At 44.0% G+C, this 17158-nt stretch overlaps 1 protein-coding gene across 1 annotated transcript in view; it reads right to left on the bottom strand.

Moving 5' to 3' along the window:
- The window catches only part of bcl11aa (BCL11 transcription factor A a), a 34866-nt gene extending 18231 nt beyond the window's left edge, over positions 1-16635 (bottom strand). The window contains exons 1-2 of the mRNA XM_020481761.2: positions 16300-16635; positions 11614-12009 (exon numbers count right to left, since the gene is read on the bottom strand). Coding sequence (XP_020337350.1) covers positions 11614-12009; positions 16300-16354 — 451 coding nt within the window. The 5' untranslated portion in view covers positions 16355-16635. The remainder of the gene's footprint in view (positions 1-11613; positions 12010-16299) is intronic.
- Between the last annotated feature and the right edge of the window lie 523 nt (positions 16636-17158).

Here is a 17158-nt window from a genome sequence, read left to right on the forward strand (position 1 = left end):
TCCAGATCACATTTCATATAAAAGCTGTGTGTCCTTCATACCATGTCCAAATAGCGTATGCCCTGTCATATGGCACCCACACACACACACACACAGACACACACACACACACACACACACACACACACACACACACACACACACACTGGTTCACCCACTGACACACACACCCACACACCCACACAAACTGCATGACCTCTAATGTACTGTATTGCACACATACCAGCATAACCAACACGTCCAACAGACACCACCCCACCACACCTAAATATACCAACACAGCATGAAACGTATCCCAACCATACACATGGGCATGTGGGATGCCTTATAACGCCCTGCTCTCATGAAACCCTTATTGAAAGAACTGGACATGTGTAAGGACTGACCTGAAGGATAAAGGTTGAACTCATGACCAAGTTCTATAGGGGTCCGAGAGGGAGTATGATGACAGGACATAACCAGGATAGGAGAGGACAGAAGGGCATGCCCCAGGATCACCTTACTGCACATGGCCTGCTGCATACTGCCTACATCCATCAAGCTGGCATTAGAATGTGAGAGGTGCTTTGGTTTGATGCCATCGTCCCAGCAAGGATCTCCGCCCTCTTTTCTACCAGTGACTTTTGAACCCAGGGGGGGGGGGGGGGCAGAGACAGAAGAGGAAGGCTCCTTTTATCTGGTTCATATAGAGTCAATGAAATAAGCAGACCATATCCAGCTGCTATTGCATTGGTGCCTATGGGAGAGCTACACCTTAAGCAGAAAAATGTTTTCTATGGTAATTGGCCTGAGTAAGACATCTTTATTTATCCACCATCTTTGGAAGCTTTATGACTTTATCAGTGGAGGCTCCTCAGAGGAGAATGAGGAGGACCATCCTCGCCAGTGAATTACATAAAAATAAAAATTGTGAAACATTAAAAAAGTTATCATTTTTAGATAAAAATATACAAAATATATTCACGTCACCAAATAATTGATTAGAACACACTGTTTTGCAAATAAGGTGTACAGTATCCTCAACAGCACTCTGTAGAGTAGCACCATGGGGTAGCCGGAGGACAGAGCTTCTGTCCTCCTCTGGACACAATGACTTCAATACAAAACCTAGGAGGCTCATGGTTCTCTCCCCCAAACTTATTTCACTGCCATTTCTCCGTTGCTTTTTTCCTCTCCCTTGATAAGCCCTGATCTATTTCATTTTCTCTGCCTCCCTCCCTCTCTATATTTCTTTTAATTCACCAGCTAAGCACCCTCAGGTCAGCTGCATTATCAGAAATTAGCTTTCATTTTCCTTTTTGGCGTTTTTGTTGTTTTTCTTTCCTCTACTCCGTTAAGGCGAGATGACAGAGGCCCTGGCTGCAAGGCCAGCTAACCGGTCTGAACTGGTTCTGGGCATAGAAGAGTGGTAAGGGGGGGGGGGGCAGTGGCATTCCCTTTGGCCAAAAGGGAACCTGGAAGCATTTGATGTGTAGTCAGGTACAGTCAGGGAAAAGGAGGCAGGGACAAAAAGAAGAGGTAGAAGGAATAAAGAGAAAGGAAGAAATCGACAGTGTGAAAGGAAAAGCAAGTGAGAACAAGAGGGAGTGAAAGAAAGGAGAGTGAGAGAAAGGACTAGAGGGGAGAGCAAGCAGCCCTAGCCCCAGCACACAGTCTATGACACCCGTCTCATCAAACAGTTGGCTCTCTGCCAAGTTCATCTGTTAATGGACAACCAGCATCAGACATCAGCCATAGTCCCTCCCCCTCTCTCCCCCCTCTCTCAGTGTGTGCATTCGGGGGGGGGGGGCACTCCTTGCCCAAAGCCCTTCTATTAGTCTGTCTGTCTGTTATGCCTACCCAGTGGCCTCTAGAGCCCCCGTTCCTTGCTTCACTATAGGGGCAGAATTGTGGCTGCATGGGGGCTTCCATGGGGCCCACACAACCACTCTCTCCCTCTATTGGCCCCTTCGCTCTCTCTTCTACTCTTGGCATATCAAATATAGATGTGTGTTGGACCAGGATGACTTGAACTGTGGCACAGGTGTCCCCTCCCTCTCTTCTAACCAGTCAACTTCACCAGACGAGAGAGACAGTTGTTCGTGCTAGCACACAGCGTGTTGAGACATATTCGCCTCGGCAAAGAACGGCCAGGAAGAATGAACGAGGGGAAGAAAGGGGGTGGAGAGAGAAAAGAGGTGGAGGTTTAACATGTATTTCAGTTCTTACAGGCAATGCGAGAGAAAAGTGGCTTTTCTTTTCACGGCCTTTTTGTCAGGCAAGCATTCAAGGCATTACAGATTATTTTCATGCTTCAACATTCAGCCAGGTATTAAATACATGATGCTTAAGACGTTGAAACACGCTGGGAGAATATACTAATATACTGGCGAGTGTCTGTTTATTTTCCCCGACGAGGCTCCAAATTTGACATACAGTGGTGACGGACACTACATCTGGAACTGGGGAAAGGCAGCACATTTAAAGTGGAGCGGTGTGGCAACTCTCTCTCCTTTTTTCCCTTCTTTTCTCTCCCCCTTTTCTCTCTCTCTCCTCTATCATTCTCACCCCTCTCTTCTCTTCCCGCTCGACCACACACTGCTGTTCCTCTCCTCTACTACCACCTCATTATCACATTCCCTTACACACACACACACACACACACACACCACCCATACACCCCTAAAACCCTTCCGACATTTCACTGTTTCTTTACCCATTTTGAAATAATAAATTATCCATTAGATTTCATCATATCTTACTGAGGCAATTACATCAAGAAAATGATAGCGCGTGTGGGATCAATTATGCATGCCCTTGGCCAAAGACCAGAGACAGGGAAGTGAAAGAGGGCAGATCCACTACCGAGCACACACACACACACACACACACACACACACACACACACACTCTAAGCCCTACCCCTGGCTTGCTAGCTCACTTCAAAGTTGTTAATATTCATCTGGGAAACTGTATCCAAAACACAAATAAATTATTAAGTACAAGAACTTTTTAGGCAGTAAGATTAACTGATGGGGATCTGTGAGATCCACCGTCTTTTTATTTGTGTGTGTGTGTGTGTGTGTGTGTGTGTGTGTGTGTGTGTGTGTGTGTGTGTGTGTGTGTGTGTGTGTGTGTGTGTGTTTAGGGCTAAAAGAGACTTCAGGAAACAGGCCTTCTAAATCCCACTGGAGACAAGAACCCCCACCATACCCAGGCAGACACACCACTTCCACCCCTCCCTCTCTCCCTTCAATGTGTCCATTAGACTGTCGTTCACATCGTTCCTCATTTCTCCCTGCTTAAGAATTCTGTTTCATCACAATGTGTACACAAACTGGAACGAAGGAAGAGGAAAAACAAGAAGAGAAAAAAACAGCAAGGAACCAAAAGGGAAAAAGATGACCCCTTGTTCTTGTTTTGTTTGTTGTTGGTTGTTTTCATCTTTTTTTCTCACTCTTTTGCTTAAATGTCTAGGCTCATTATTATCCACAAATGTATTTATTTGATTGACTTCTCTCTTTCTTTCTTGTCCTAATCTGCCTCTCTCTCTCTCTCTCCTTCCCCCTCTCCCCTCTGTCTCCACTGTTTCAGCCACCCACTGGGGAGGGAAAGCAGCTATGTTGGCATGCCTCTGTATGTCTGTATGTGTGTGTGTGTGTGTGTGTGTGTGTGTGTGTGTGTGTGTGTGTGTGTGTGTGTGTGTGTGTGTGTGTGTGTGTGTGTGTGTGTGTGTGTGTGTGTGTGTGTGTGTGTGTGTGAGTGTGTGTGTGTGTGTGTGTGTATGTGTGTGTGTGTGTGTGTGTGTGTGTGTGTGTGTGTGTGTGTGTGTGTGTGTGTGTGTGTGTGTGTGTGTGGTCTGGGGCAAATCAAGAGTCTGTTTTTCAGACCATATTTGCATGTGGGACTAACCACATCCCAGTGCTGAACAGTAGAGGCTGGTGGGAGGAGCTATAGGAGGACAGGCTCATTGTAATACCTGGAATGGAGTAAATAGAACGGAGGTTTCCATATGTCTGATGTGTTTGATACCGTTCCATTCATTCCATTCCAGCCATTATAATGAGCCTGTCCTACTATAGCTCCTCCCACCAGCCCCCTCTGGTGCTGAATGATGCAATTCATTTTCCCTTCTACCATTTCCCCATGTTAACAGAGAAACTCACTTAGCAAGACAAATCGCTCTCTTCAAAATGGCACCGCATTCAAATCAGAGCTCTGAGGAGGAGAGGTGGAGAGGAGGGGGGTTAACATCTGTTTCCTCAAGGAGAGAGGAGAGCGAACGAGAGAGGGCGAGAGGGGTAAAGAAGAGAGAGAGAGAGGGACTGAAAATGAGGGAGGGGAAGAGGAGTGACAGGCATGCCAACACCATTACACCACAAGTTCCTGAAACACACACAGTTTGGTAAAGGTTCAGTATGTGTGTTTGCGTGCGTGTGTGTTTGCGTGTGTGTGTGTGTGTTTGCGTGTGTGTGTGTTTGCGTGTGTGTGTGTGCGTGTGTGTTTGCATGTGTGTGTGTGCATGTGTGTGTGTGCGTGTCTGCGTGTGTGTGTTTGCGCGTGTGTGTGTGTTTGTGTGTGTGTGTGTGTGTGTGTGTGTGTGTGTGTGTGTGTGTGTGTGTGTGTGAAAACCCCATGCAGTAATGAGGGAGTGGTGAGTCATCATGTAAATTAAATATGTCCAATCTCCCAGTGAACTCTCAGTCTTCACACACAAAACGCCGCTTTCATTTACATCAGCAATTTAGGCCAAACCCCCCCGACAGAAAAACACTACAACCATACAAGTTATTTACACCCTGCAGTTCCTTACTCTCTAACACACTACCCCAACCGATCCTGCAAATGTACACACACACACATATATATGCACCCCTCCACACATAAGGTCTGACAGGCCGTGCTGATGTGTTCAGAATGCACATGGTATTAGGCCAATCAAAAATGCAAAACAATTGGCAATTACTGAGAGGACCTAATGGTCATTAGAATTTACAACTAGGTAATGAACTAAAGTCTACCCACACCATGCATATTCATAAAGCAATTTGGGCTTTGAAGATTAAAGAAGTGCTTAAAATTCAAATGAGCCTGAGCAGATTATCAGTAAGATTCAGTCAGGGGGTAGGGGCTTTTGTCTGTGTGTTTGTGTGTGTGTGTGTGTGTGTGTGTGTGTGTGTGTGTGTGTGTGTGTGTGTGTGTGTGTGTGTGTGTGTGTGTGTGTGTGTGTGTGTGTGTGTGTGTGTGTGTGTGTGTGTGTGTGTGTGCTTGTAGACACGCATCTTTTCATGTAAGTGCAATTTTCTTAGAGTGTGTTAACATGGACAGTAAAGTGTATTCATCTATATGCAGTGGCATGACAGACAAACAACAGAATAATTATTATTGCTAAACACACACACACACAAACACACACACACACCTGGCTAAAGAGACTATGATAAAGGGCAAGCACACACTAGTGTATAAATTCATACCAGTTTAAACCAAAAAGTGAATAAAAGCCAATATTAATCCTAACAAAAATCCACCAGTACAAGTTAAATGAGAAAGAGGATCAGACTTTGTGATGTAACTGGGTGGAAAATCCGTTGGAGATCGTCTTGTGTGTGTTTGGGCAGTTCTTCTCTGGTCACTAAAAATAGTGCCATTAATCGATTATCAGAGATAGACCAGTAGTTGTGACACGTAGTCTTGCCAGGGGTGATGGGTGAGAGGGCATTATTATTCTAGTGGGACTATACCTTGTCCTTATATAAAGATACAAGCAGAACAGCCAACACACTACTGACATCTGACAAGAATTATGCTTACAGAACACACACAATAATACAGAAACAGACAGATTGTCACACATGCAACCCGACATACATACAAATGACAACTGTAAAAAACTTAAGTGTGTGTGTGTTCCCCTGCACCACAATGATGCTCTTCTGTGGTAGTAAAGCCAAATGACGAACATGAAACCCCAGTCAGGAGCCAGCCTCTCCCCACGCACGCACGCACGCACGCACGCACACACACACACACACACACACACACACACACACACACACACACACACACACACACACACACACACACACACACACACACACACACACACACACTGCCCACACACACACTGCCCACACACACACTGCCCACACACACTCAGTGCCAACTCTGCCCTGGCACAGTCTGCCAGGGGATGTCCTACAGCTACATTGCCAACTCACACACCCTTTCATGTTCAACCGCGCCCCAATGGGGCTCACGCGCACATGAGCGGGCACGCGCACGCACGCACACACACACACACACACACACACACACACACACACACACACACACACACTGCTAGAATAATACACACAAGCATACACAACTAAGAGAACACAAACACATATACACATGTCCAGCTCACACACAGAGAGTGTATACATAAACTCACACATATGCAAATATGCTGAATTGAGCCGGCCTCTTCGACTTTGTATATAAAACAGCAGTGTGTAATTCACTGGGATATATAAATAAGCTTTGTAGTGTATAAACAGTTTTATAGACAAGCTTTGCACAACTTCTGACATCATTAGAGAGCTAGGCTAGGACCACACTGTCATGGGCTGATGTAGTGGATACACACACACCACATATGGTTCAAAACGAGTCATCAAAAAACAGTAGCTTTCTGTTTTCTACAATTCAGAAAAGTAAACATAAATCAATCACTGACGAAGAAAAAACAAACATAAGCTATTAACAATATTCCGCCATAGTGCATAGTGCCTGATAACTCCAATACAAAATCAGATAATAAGGTATGTCACTGTATCGATTTGGTTAATGATATCAAATAGGCTTCAATCCATTTCCCACTACCTTATGTAACTAAACTAAATCCAAACCAAAAGGTGGGGCAATGGTTTGTCTGTGGCACATAGGGCAAAGGACAAATCATCAATCAATCAAAAACAATAATAGTAACAAGTAAAACAATTATTTTAAAAATTCAGATGACATCTACTGTAGATCTGTCATTTTTAATATCAGTCAAAATCAACGAACGTGAAAACCTGTCTAAAATGTGTCATAAAATATCAATAATGACACACACACCATCGCCATACCATCAAAATATGCCATGCAGAACAAGCCATTCAGTCTAGGGTCCTTTAACCTTCTAATGTAATGGAAGTTAAAAGACAGAAAGATTCTCAGTGTTTTGCTTATGCCATGGTAAGTCCAGTGTTTATCTCCAGCCAAAGTGTATAGAAGACGTTTTCCTTGGCTGATCATCCACTCTCTCAATGTTACAACTGCTCTATTCGAGGTGCGATAAATGACCTTCCACACACCTCCTTCAACCCAATCCTTACAGAGGGGCCTAGGAAAGACAAGCAGAGAAACGCGCCTGCTAGACCAGCATAAGAGTATGTTTCCACACACCCTCCAAGCAAAACCAAATGACTCTTTGATGATCCCTGGTGTCGTGACAGACAGTGGCGTTTGAAGTGGTGGGGGATTTAGACAGCGAGAGACAACGGGGTAATGGTAGGGAGATTCTGATGCTTTGTTCTCATACAGACACACACACTCACTCACTAGTTCAGCATGGTGTTTTGGCATTAGAGACTGCAGCTGGCTCGTATGCACACACGCACGTACGCACGCACGCGCACACACACACACACACACACATATGACACATGCACTCACACAAGCACTCACACAAGCACACAATGTAATTGATTCCATACCAATTGGGTGCCCCCGATTTGCATTGACTTTTAACACTATTGCAAAGATAGAGTGAAGTGGAGAGATAGATAGATAGATAGATAGATAGATAGATAGATAGATAGATAGATAGATAGATAGATAGATAGATAGATAGATAGATAGATAGATAGATAGATAGATAGATAGATAGATAGATAGATAGATAGATAGATAGATAGATAGATAGATAGATAGATAGATAGATAGATAGATAGATAGATAGATAGATAGAGAGATAGAGAGATAGAGAGATAGAGAGAGAGAGAGATAGAGAGATAGAGAGATAAGGAGATAGATAAGGAGATAGGTAGAGAGGCATAGAAAGAGAGGATAAGCAAAAGAGAGAACAAGGGAGAGAAAGCATCAAATATGATTAAAAATGATATAGAGAAAGTGTTTGAGAGAGAAGAAGAGTAGGAGAGCGAGAGCTTTGAAATTAAAGCAAAAGATAAAGGTGCATTTAACAAACACGAGCAGTGCTAGCAGTGCAGGCTAATCACCTGATCTACCACACCGCAACAGCAATCATGTCATAGCCCGGCTTTAGCTTAGCCGTAGCATCAACAGCACAAAATATACAGAGACTCCAGACCATATAGTGTACATTGGAATATACAGAGCCAGAGAAAGTCATGGGGACAGAGATATCTTCGTAACAACAAGGCTCAAGTGCTTTGTATACCATGTTGTGATGGGGTTAGTGGAAGAATAATATATTTCAGTGTTGCACAATCATTCATGCTTTTTTACCATGACATTACACATGGCACAATCAGTTTAGTGCTGTGTTAGTACTCACAGAACACACAGTGTAGCATCAATAGACTAAAGAGCATAAGAGATCCCAACCTAATGTGGTTGTAGTAAAATCAAGGACAACAATCCACATGGAACACACACACACACACACTCCCCGACAGGTACTGCCTTCTGTCTTTTCAAACAGAGCTGTTTGATATGTAAATACGGGTATTACACCACGAGAGCAATGCTCCATATTTTCCTAAGGTACATACCAATGACAAACTCCCCACTACCACACTTACCAATGCAATAATACACAGTAATAAATATTCATGGTGCAGAAACAATACAAAAACAACTCTAGAGCTGTACGAATCTGTTACTGACATTGCTTTGTGTAAAACAAAGAATTACAAAAATTATTGTTAAAAATTACAATAAAAATTGAATTAATATAATAATAGTAATAAAAAAAAATCTATATAAAACATAAATAATTCACACCAAATGATTCCAAAAACATAACATTCATTTATAATACCATTGACCCCAGCAGACGTGTCTCACCCATTACATTATGATGTAAATAATAACCCAGTTTAGCTGCTGGCTGACACCGTGTGTGTGTGTGTGTTTGTTTAAATGGCTGGGATCATTTGTGCTGAAATTGCAGCAACATCTTACCTTAAAAACAAAATGGCTAAGCAGACACACACACAAGAGTCGAGACACGACCCTGATTAGTATTGCCGATCCGTTAAGAATGAACTAAAGAAGACAATGAGCTGGGGAACCAGTTAAGACCGACACACGCATGCGCAAGCACATGCGCAAGCGAACGCGCGTGCGCGCACACACACACACACACACACACACACACACACACACTGCACACACACACACACACACACACTCATACAAAACACACACACGGTGGGTTTCACCTTACACTACATTTCTACGCCCAACGCCCCACCGAAATGGGCCTGTCTGGAGTCTATTCCATACCAAAATCCAGAAGCCAATCACGAAACCAATATTAAAGGATCAAAATTCAGATCTAAATTATTGTTGATGAGGATGATCCAGGCCAGACTAATTTCCTAAAAACCTGGACATCTAGCCTGATGAGAAGAGATGGACTAAAACAGAGACAGTCACTACCCTGCATTTCTATACAACACACGCACTTGCACACTCAAACACACATATATGAGACAGGCCAGATGAAAACTGTAAAATAATATCTAGAGGAACTGTAATTATGGCCACCTTGAAATCCGCCCTTTAACTCTCTATATTCCCAAGCCTTTCTGCCGTTGTTTACAAGCAGAGTGATTAACAGTCTTGTTTTGTTGCTCGCATCCATCCTACTAGTTCATCTTTTCCCAGGCCTTATTTAGTGCTGCCAGTCAACCACTGAAAGAGAACCCTAATTGAAATAGACAGAAAAACTACACTATAACAAATAATTAGTGGCGTTAAGATGCTTTAAATAAACGACTCTTCCTCGGCGAGCCATCATAACCGAGTGTACACTACTCCTCTGCTATACTGCACTGAGTGAAATAGAAGAAAAAAAAAGACTAAGGGAGAAAGAGGAGGAGAGAGAGAGGTGGGAAAGAAATAGCAGAGAGTGAGTTAGAGAAATGAGAAGGAAACAAGAGAGTAAGAAAGGAAATAGAGAAATGGAGAAATGGAGAGCGTAAGAATATGCAAGCCTTTGTTTACTGGTGTAAGATGTGGTGGGGAGAGACCACAGTGAGATCAGGAGACATCTGCTAGAGCCACATGAGAGAACTACAGCAGCATTTCTCACAGAGCCCCCAGACACACACCGTGCAAGCGGCACACACACACTCCAGATGAGAGCCTCACAACAGAACACACAAACGGAAGCATACACACACACACACACATGGAATGACACACACTATAAAGCTGTAGCCTATATGAGGAAACTGTAACACACATCCTGAAAAGGCATGAACACATATCCCAGAGAAACCGTAGACACACACACACACACACAGACAAAAACACATACATCACAGAATTTGTGTATGCCCTCTTACAGGCATATACACACTGCACAACTGTGTAATTATATAAAAATCTCTAAACCACTCCCTCCAACACGCAGTGTCACAAACACACACACACACACACACACACACATTGACCCATGTGCCAAACCTTTGTTTCCCTGCATGGTGGGTGGGTTGAGTCCGCAGCATTGCCAGCCAGTGCACCCACCCTGTGCCCCAATTTAGGCCATTGCAAAATGGCCACTAAGTCAAGGTTACCAGTGTCACTTTGCCATTGGGCTATATTTGATTACTGTGGAAAACCAACCTTCCCCCCATCCTCTCTCTGTCAAACTCAATGGATCTGAGGTCAACTGCTGTGCCAAATTAACCGTTTCCCCTCTGAAGGCTGACACACACACACACACACACACATCTGTATCCGTAAAGACACACACACACCGCTAGAGAGCAGCCGCACTATGATGCATATGTGTCTCTAATTAAGAACTCCAGCCAGCAAGAACAAGGCGATATGAGACAGGGATGAGATAACAATCCATAAATCAAGTCATAAGATGTGTTTTTATTTGATCCTATTCTTCTGGGCTTCCCTGTGATGTTTCACAGTTGTGGTTAGCTGGAATAGACCCCGCCCCTAGCCTATCAGTCCTAGCCAATCAGATGGATCACTTAAACGAGGACCCAATCTGAGCCAATCATGGCAGTGGCATTCACACTGTGTCTCTTAGGACTGCAAATCCTATAGGGAGAGGGAACATTTCTGCCCAATATATGGCCTCTGCAGTACCCCGTCTATGCTTACACATACTACACGACACCCCCCGCCTCCCCAACATAAACACACAAGCCCACAAGGGCTATACATATTCAAACACGTCACTGCATATAATAGTGGTTTGTGACACACTTCAAAACTGAAACATGCGCCCATGCACGGCTAGCCTTATGACGAAAACATGTTTCTGCACGTTCACTCAAGTTCACCTACGCCAACAGAGATACTGTATATGAATTTAAAACACAGCTCCTATTGTTTATGTAACGACAACATGTTGTGGGGAACGGTGGTTACCTGGGATGTGTTCCTGCTTGGGGCAGATCCCTCTGGGCAACGAGAAGCGGTCATCATCGGCCCCCGGAGTGGCTTGGACGCCCACTTCCACGGGGCGCGTGCGGAGTGAGGCCAGGAAGGGCGAGGGAGTGAGGGCCAGGCCTGGTGAGGGGGAGGGGGGCTTGTCCAGGCCCCTGGCCAGACAGGGGGGTCCATGACATCTCTTCCTCTTGTGCTCAATGAAGAGCAAGATGTCCCCCAGGGGGAAGGTGGCCTGGCACTGACCACAGGTCAACAGGTCATGCTCCGTCTCCACGGCAACCCGTAGTGTGCCCGTGCCATTCTCTGAACGGTCCGAGCGTTGTGAGCAGCGTTCCGACGAGAGCTCCTCCGAGACGATGGCAGACAGGGGCTCGGCTGTAAGCAGCAACGAGGGAGGGAGGGAGGGAGGGAGGGAGGGAGGGAGGGAGGGAGGGAGGGAGGGAGGGAGGGAGGGAGGGAGGGAGGGAGGGAGGGAGGGAGGGAGGGAGGGAGGGAGGGAGGGAGGGAGGGAGGGAGGGAGGGAGGGAGGGAGGGAGGGAGGGAGGGAGGGAGGGAGGGAGGGAGGGAGGGAGGGAGGGAGGGAAATTAGAGGCGTAATGTTCAATTTAGCAGTATCAACAACAGTGCAAAACAACGATCACATGCTTTGACTTGTTCTCTCTCACCATTCTGCCAAAACTAGTAGTAGGCATCAGACTACACCCCCAGTAGTAGTAGTAGTAGTAGTAGTAGTAGTAGTAGTAGCAGTACTAGTAGTAGTAGTTGTAGCAGTAGCAGAGGCAGTAATGCCTGGGCGGTGTTGCAGAGAAAAGTGTGTGACTAACTTTTGGTGCGACTGGAATTTGACAGACAGCTCCACTTAACACCATGTCAATTTCATACTATGACCACTTCTACTTTTACATCCATTGAAATTAGCACGACAATGACTAAGAAAGGCATCTAATCAAAGGCAGGCTTTATAACAAATTGGCATAATTGAATAACTTTTTGTATAGACTGGTAGTAATCAAACGTCTAGCAGGAAAGAGACAGTTGGATACTTCAAAATCAAAAGGGAAAATGTTCAATGCTTTTTCAAATATCGTTTTCAAAAATGTGTTTTTCATATTCAAAACAGTATTTATAGGTGCATAATAATCACATTACAATGTGTGATAGAATAATTGTTCATATAGGATCAAGCTTGTTTCTCTCAATTCATTATGGGGGATATTACAAATGTTTCCAACATATGTGTGTGCAGAAAAGACGAGCAGCCTGAATGTTTCGAAATTTTAAAAAACTCTCCTGGACTCTTTGCACGTGTGACTTACAGTTCCTATATAACCACTTTTACAGCCGGAAATCAGCCTTAAGGAACCGTTCAAGTAAATTCCTCGCCGTGGAAGCCGGGATTAACGCTTGACTCGTTTGAAAGTTGCCTTTTGTCACACGGGGAGTGTCAGTCTTGTTATACACGGACAGACGAGCTGTGTAAATGGGAGCTATTTCACCACAAAGGGAGGTTAGACAGGAGTCCACTATTACTACTAAGTAGCCTACTACTGAGCGGCCCGTCGTGTTTGAAATCTGTCGCTCTGAGGTGAGAGTAGCTTTCTTTTTAGCTTCCTAATGGTTAAGCATCTTGACCTTCTTTACTAAGCTGCCAATTTCACATTTTAATGAACTTAAAACCACTGAGAATCAAAAAATAGATTTCAATTTGTAGTGGCTGATGATTGGTAGGGATGTTTGATAAAATAGATAGGATCCTGTGAACTGAGGTTACATTTATTTCCGCCCAACCTAGAGCCAGATAGATAATAGATAGAGGGAGAGAGTGTGTGTATGAGACAGAGAGAGAGAGAGGGGGAGAGAGAGAGAGGGCGGAATGTGGGTTGGCTCCCACCGCGCGCAAGGAAATATCATTTGAACGAGCAATCCTACACGACATCTGCGAGCGAACAGGGACATAGAGATAACATTGCGCGGTTACTACCCTTAATTTAACGTCAGGTCTACCACCAGAACAGCCGAGGTTATACAACAGCTCTAGGCATTAAATTCACTGGATAAAATCTAATGAAAGCAGACTAAGCCCTCACCTTAAACTTGAACTGAGAGTAGATTTTATAGAGTTGCATAACGCATTGTTGGTTTTAATTACAAAGGGATAAACACATATTTGAATGATATTATTTAATTGCATATCTTTTTCTGCAGAGGCCTATGCAACGTATTTAGCACCATATTGTGCCGTCTACATTGAACTGCTTGAAATGGAATTGAAGGAGACGAGAAACCTGGACATATGTACATATTCAAAACATGAACTGAATAATATCACTTCCACGAATACATGTCCGGCTCCTAAACCAATGTGATGCAATCAATATCAGATAAAAACTCAAATATAGGCTGCATCAGAGTAGGCACACTGAGATACATTACATTTTAGGCCTATTCCTATAATGTGTGGGATAAACCTGATTTGTCACTAATTCAATTCGGCGTGGCAAATCAATCAAAAGAAGAAGAAAACTGTGGTGGAAGAATTATTTTCTAACAGGCTATACGAAAACCACGCTATGTAAGGCAGTACTACACATGAATTCATGCATTTGAAAGTGATTTCATTCTGCATGATATTAAAACAACTGTTATTTCTGCACAATGTGGAACAAACGGTGTGTGTTGTTTGATGCACAGCCCATAGGAATGAAAGGTGGCAAACATTAGTAACATATCTCTTCTCCCACTTCTGTAAATTCCATTACATTTCAAGGGGTTTGATTAGCCTACCATTAACACTATTAACTATTAACACACCTTCCTTATCGGCAGGAAATATGAACAACTAATAGTCATTTTTTGTCCTAATACGAAATATGTGCTAAAGAAACATTCAAACCTTAATTTAAAGCCATCATAGGCCTATCTTTTATTCATATGGACAAGTTTTGTGATGCATTTTCACATTAAATAAATCTATTTTTTACTGTAAAATATGATATTTTCGACCATTTCAAATAAAATAAAAAGGGTCTGAAGATTTTTTTATGGAGATTTTTGCGTTTAGGTAGTTTTACAAATTATAGGACTACAGAATGTTGACATTTGTATTGAAATGTGTTCAACTTCCATAACTCTGTAGAAAATAACTGTATTCGAAACTGGAGAGAAAAGAGGAGGGGAAACGTGCCGTATAAAATCCCCTTATGCATTTCCCTGCATTCTAAACATATCCTCAAATATGTAGATTGAGGTGGCGGTGAAATTGATCAGGTTCAAGTTCACGTCCAGTTTCTGATCGTTGTCTGCCTCCTAGCGACGGGATTCCGACACGAACAAAAGCCTGCCGATGCAGCTGGGCAGTATGCCCTGGCTACACTGAAACCCAGAGATATGTCTAAAGCCACTCGACTTCATGCGGAAACCTAATAATGCCACACGATACGATACAATGTTACAACAACGTGGATCTAGGGCATGTTATCGCATATAACACCATTCGAGCGCTAGAGAAGGGACGATTGCAGGACAAATACACGGTGTGGCAACAACGGGTATTGGACATGCTACCTTAGTGATCCTCTTGTTACAAACGCATATTTAGCTAACTGCCTGCAGCTTGTAACATTGTAAACATGCTGGTTATGTATGCAAACTAAATCAACCATAACAAAATAAATGTGTGCTAAGCGGAGTTTTCCATATAGACTAGTTAAACGTAAAAATGTATTATTATTCAACATTTTCTTTACATTGTAATTACAGTATAAATAACATTTCATTGTTATTCTTGTTTTGTCTTACCTCAGGGTAATGAACTGCATGATAAACTAAAATAAATACCAATGCTCCAAATTTGGGTTGGTAAAAAGTGGGGAGAAAAATAGGCTATAGAAAAGAAAATGCGTTGGTCCTGTTGCTCTTTACGAAAGCACCCTCTTTTACTGGGCTACTCGAGACAGCATGAAGCATATGCTTCCCGCCACTATATGAGAACACCTTGCAGAATCAATGTAAACACTATAATCCGTTCGATAAGGATATATGGACAAGCAGGGTACAAATAAGCCGTTTTTATATATATATATTTCGAGGAGCTACACGCGCGCTCCGTGCTTGTAAACAGTTGGACACGAGATTTTTCCCAAACAAAATCCACTTCCAGGTTTTTGAAAACCTTCCAAAAATAGCACGAGAGGGGAGAAACCTGCCTCGATCCAAGACAGGCACCGGTACAGGATATTCCGGGCGATATTCTACATAGCTCCGCGGAAAGCATGCATATACCCATACGCTCCGCGTACCTTAATGTAGCCTATGCACTTTAGTGGCTGAGGCAACGGGGGCACTAAAGCCAGTGCCTGTGAATGTAATGCCATTCTCGCTGCAAACTTCTCCGATTTTTCGCAGGGGTGAAAGCTGGATCAAACTTTTCTCTTTCAGCCTGGGTAGAATATGCTATGCGCCCATATGTATTTCACCCGGGGAGATTCTCCCCTCGATTTCACGGTGAAGTCCACTTGACCGCGGGTCCGTGCAGTCCAGTGTCCAAAGTGCCCGTTTGAATCACGCTCCATGTAACCCAGTTTCCGCTTTTCTGAATGGACACAGTATTGGACTGGGTAGAAAGGAGTGTGGTAAAAGTAGAAATTACAATTTAGATGTACTTACGCGAAAAATCCCGTTTGCTTAAGTGCTGGGGTTTGCCTTGCTTGCGGCGAGACATGGTGGCTGGTGGCAGCGTTCAGCTCGGTTCACATCGGGAGAGCCGGGTTAGAAGGGAGACTCCAGAGAAAATATCTTCATCAATGCCTTTGACATCCAAAATAAATTAGAAATAATACAACGATGGCGCAGGGAAGATGGATTGTGGGATCGCCGTCATGGCTTTTTTTAAAAGAGAGCGAGGGAGAGAGATGAAAAAATGGCAAAAGCCCCCCTGAGCTGCAAGTTCAAGTGCGGACGTGACGTTCCTGCGAACTTGAACGTCAGGAGATGGATGGACACAGACATACAAAACATGGGCAGGGCGAAGCGGCAAAGTGGGAGGAGGGAAGGGAAATAACAAAACCAATGGACACTCATTAGGGGCTGGACATGAAAGATAGACCCGGGGAAGCCAATGGACAGAAAGATCAGGGGGCCGGACAAGAGGTACTTGGGGGAGGGAGAGAGTGAGGGAGAGAGAAAGAGATGTCTAATGAAAGCAATGTGCACTGTGTGTGTGTGAGGGAGGCGGGAGCGGAGGGTGTGTGTGTGTGGGGGGGGGGGACGAAGTGAAACAGAGCAAGGAAAGCCAGTGGACAGGAGCTCGAAGGGGGTCAGACGTATGCTGCATGCGGGGAGGGAAAGAGAGAAATAGAGAATGAGAAAGAAAGAGAGAAACACAGAGAGAGAGAGACATTTAACAGAGGCTGTTGCATTGGTGGACATTGATCAGGGGACTCGAGTCGGGGCTGGAGCTATGTGGAAGAAAGAGAATACATTCTTGTAACACTCCTGGTGTGTGTGTGTGTGTGTGTGTGTGTGT

Source organism: Oncorhynchus kisutch, linkage group LG4 (assembly GCF_002021735.2).
Source record: "Oncorhynchus kisutch isolate 150728-3 linkage group LG4, Okis_V2, whole genome shotgun sequence".
NCBI classification, from domain to species: domain Eukaryota; kingdom Metazoa; phylum Chordata; class Actinopteri; order Salmoniformes; family Salmonidae; genus Oncorhynchus; species Oncorhynchus kisutch.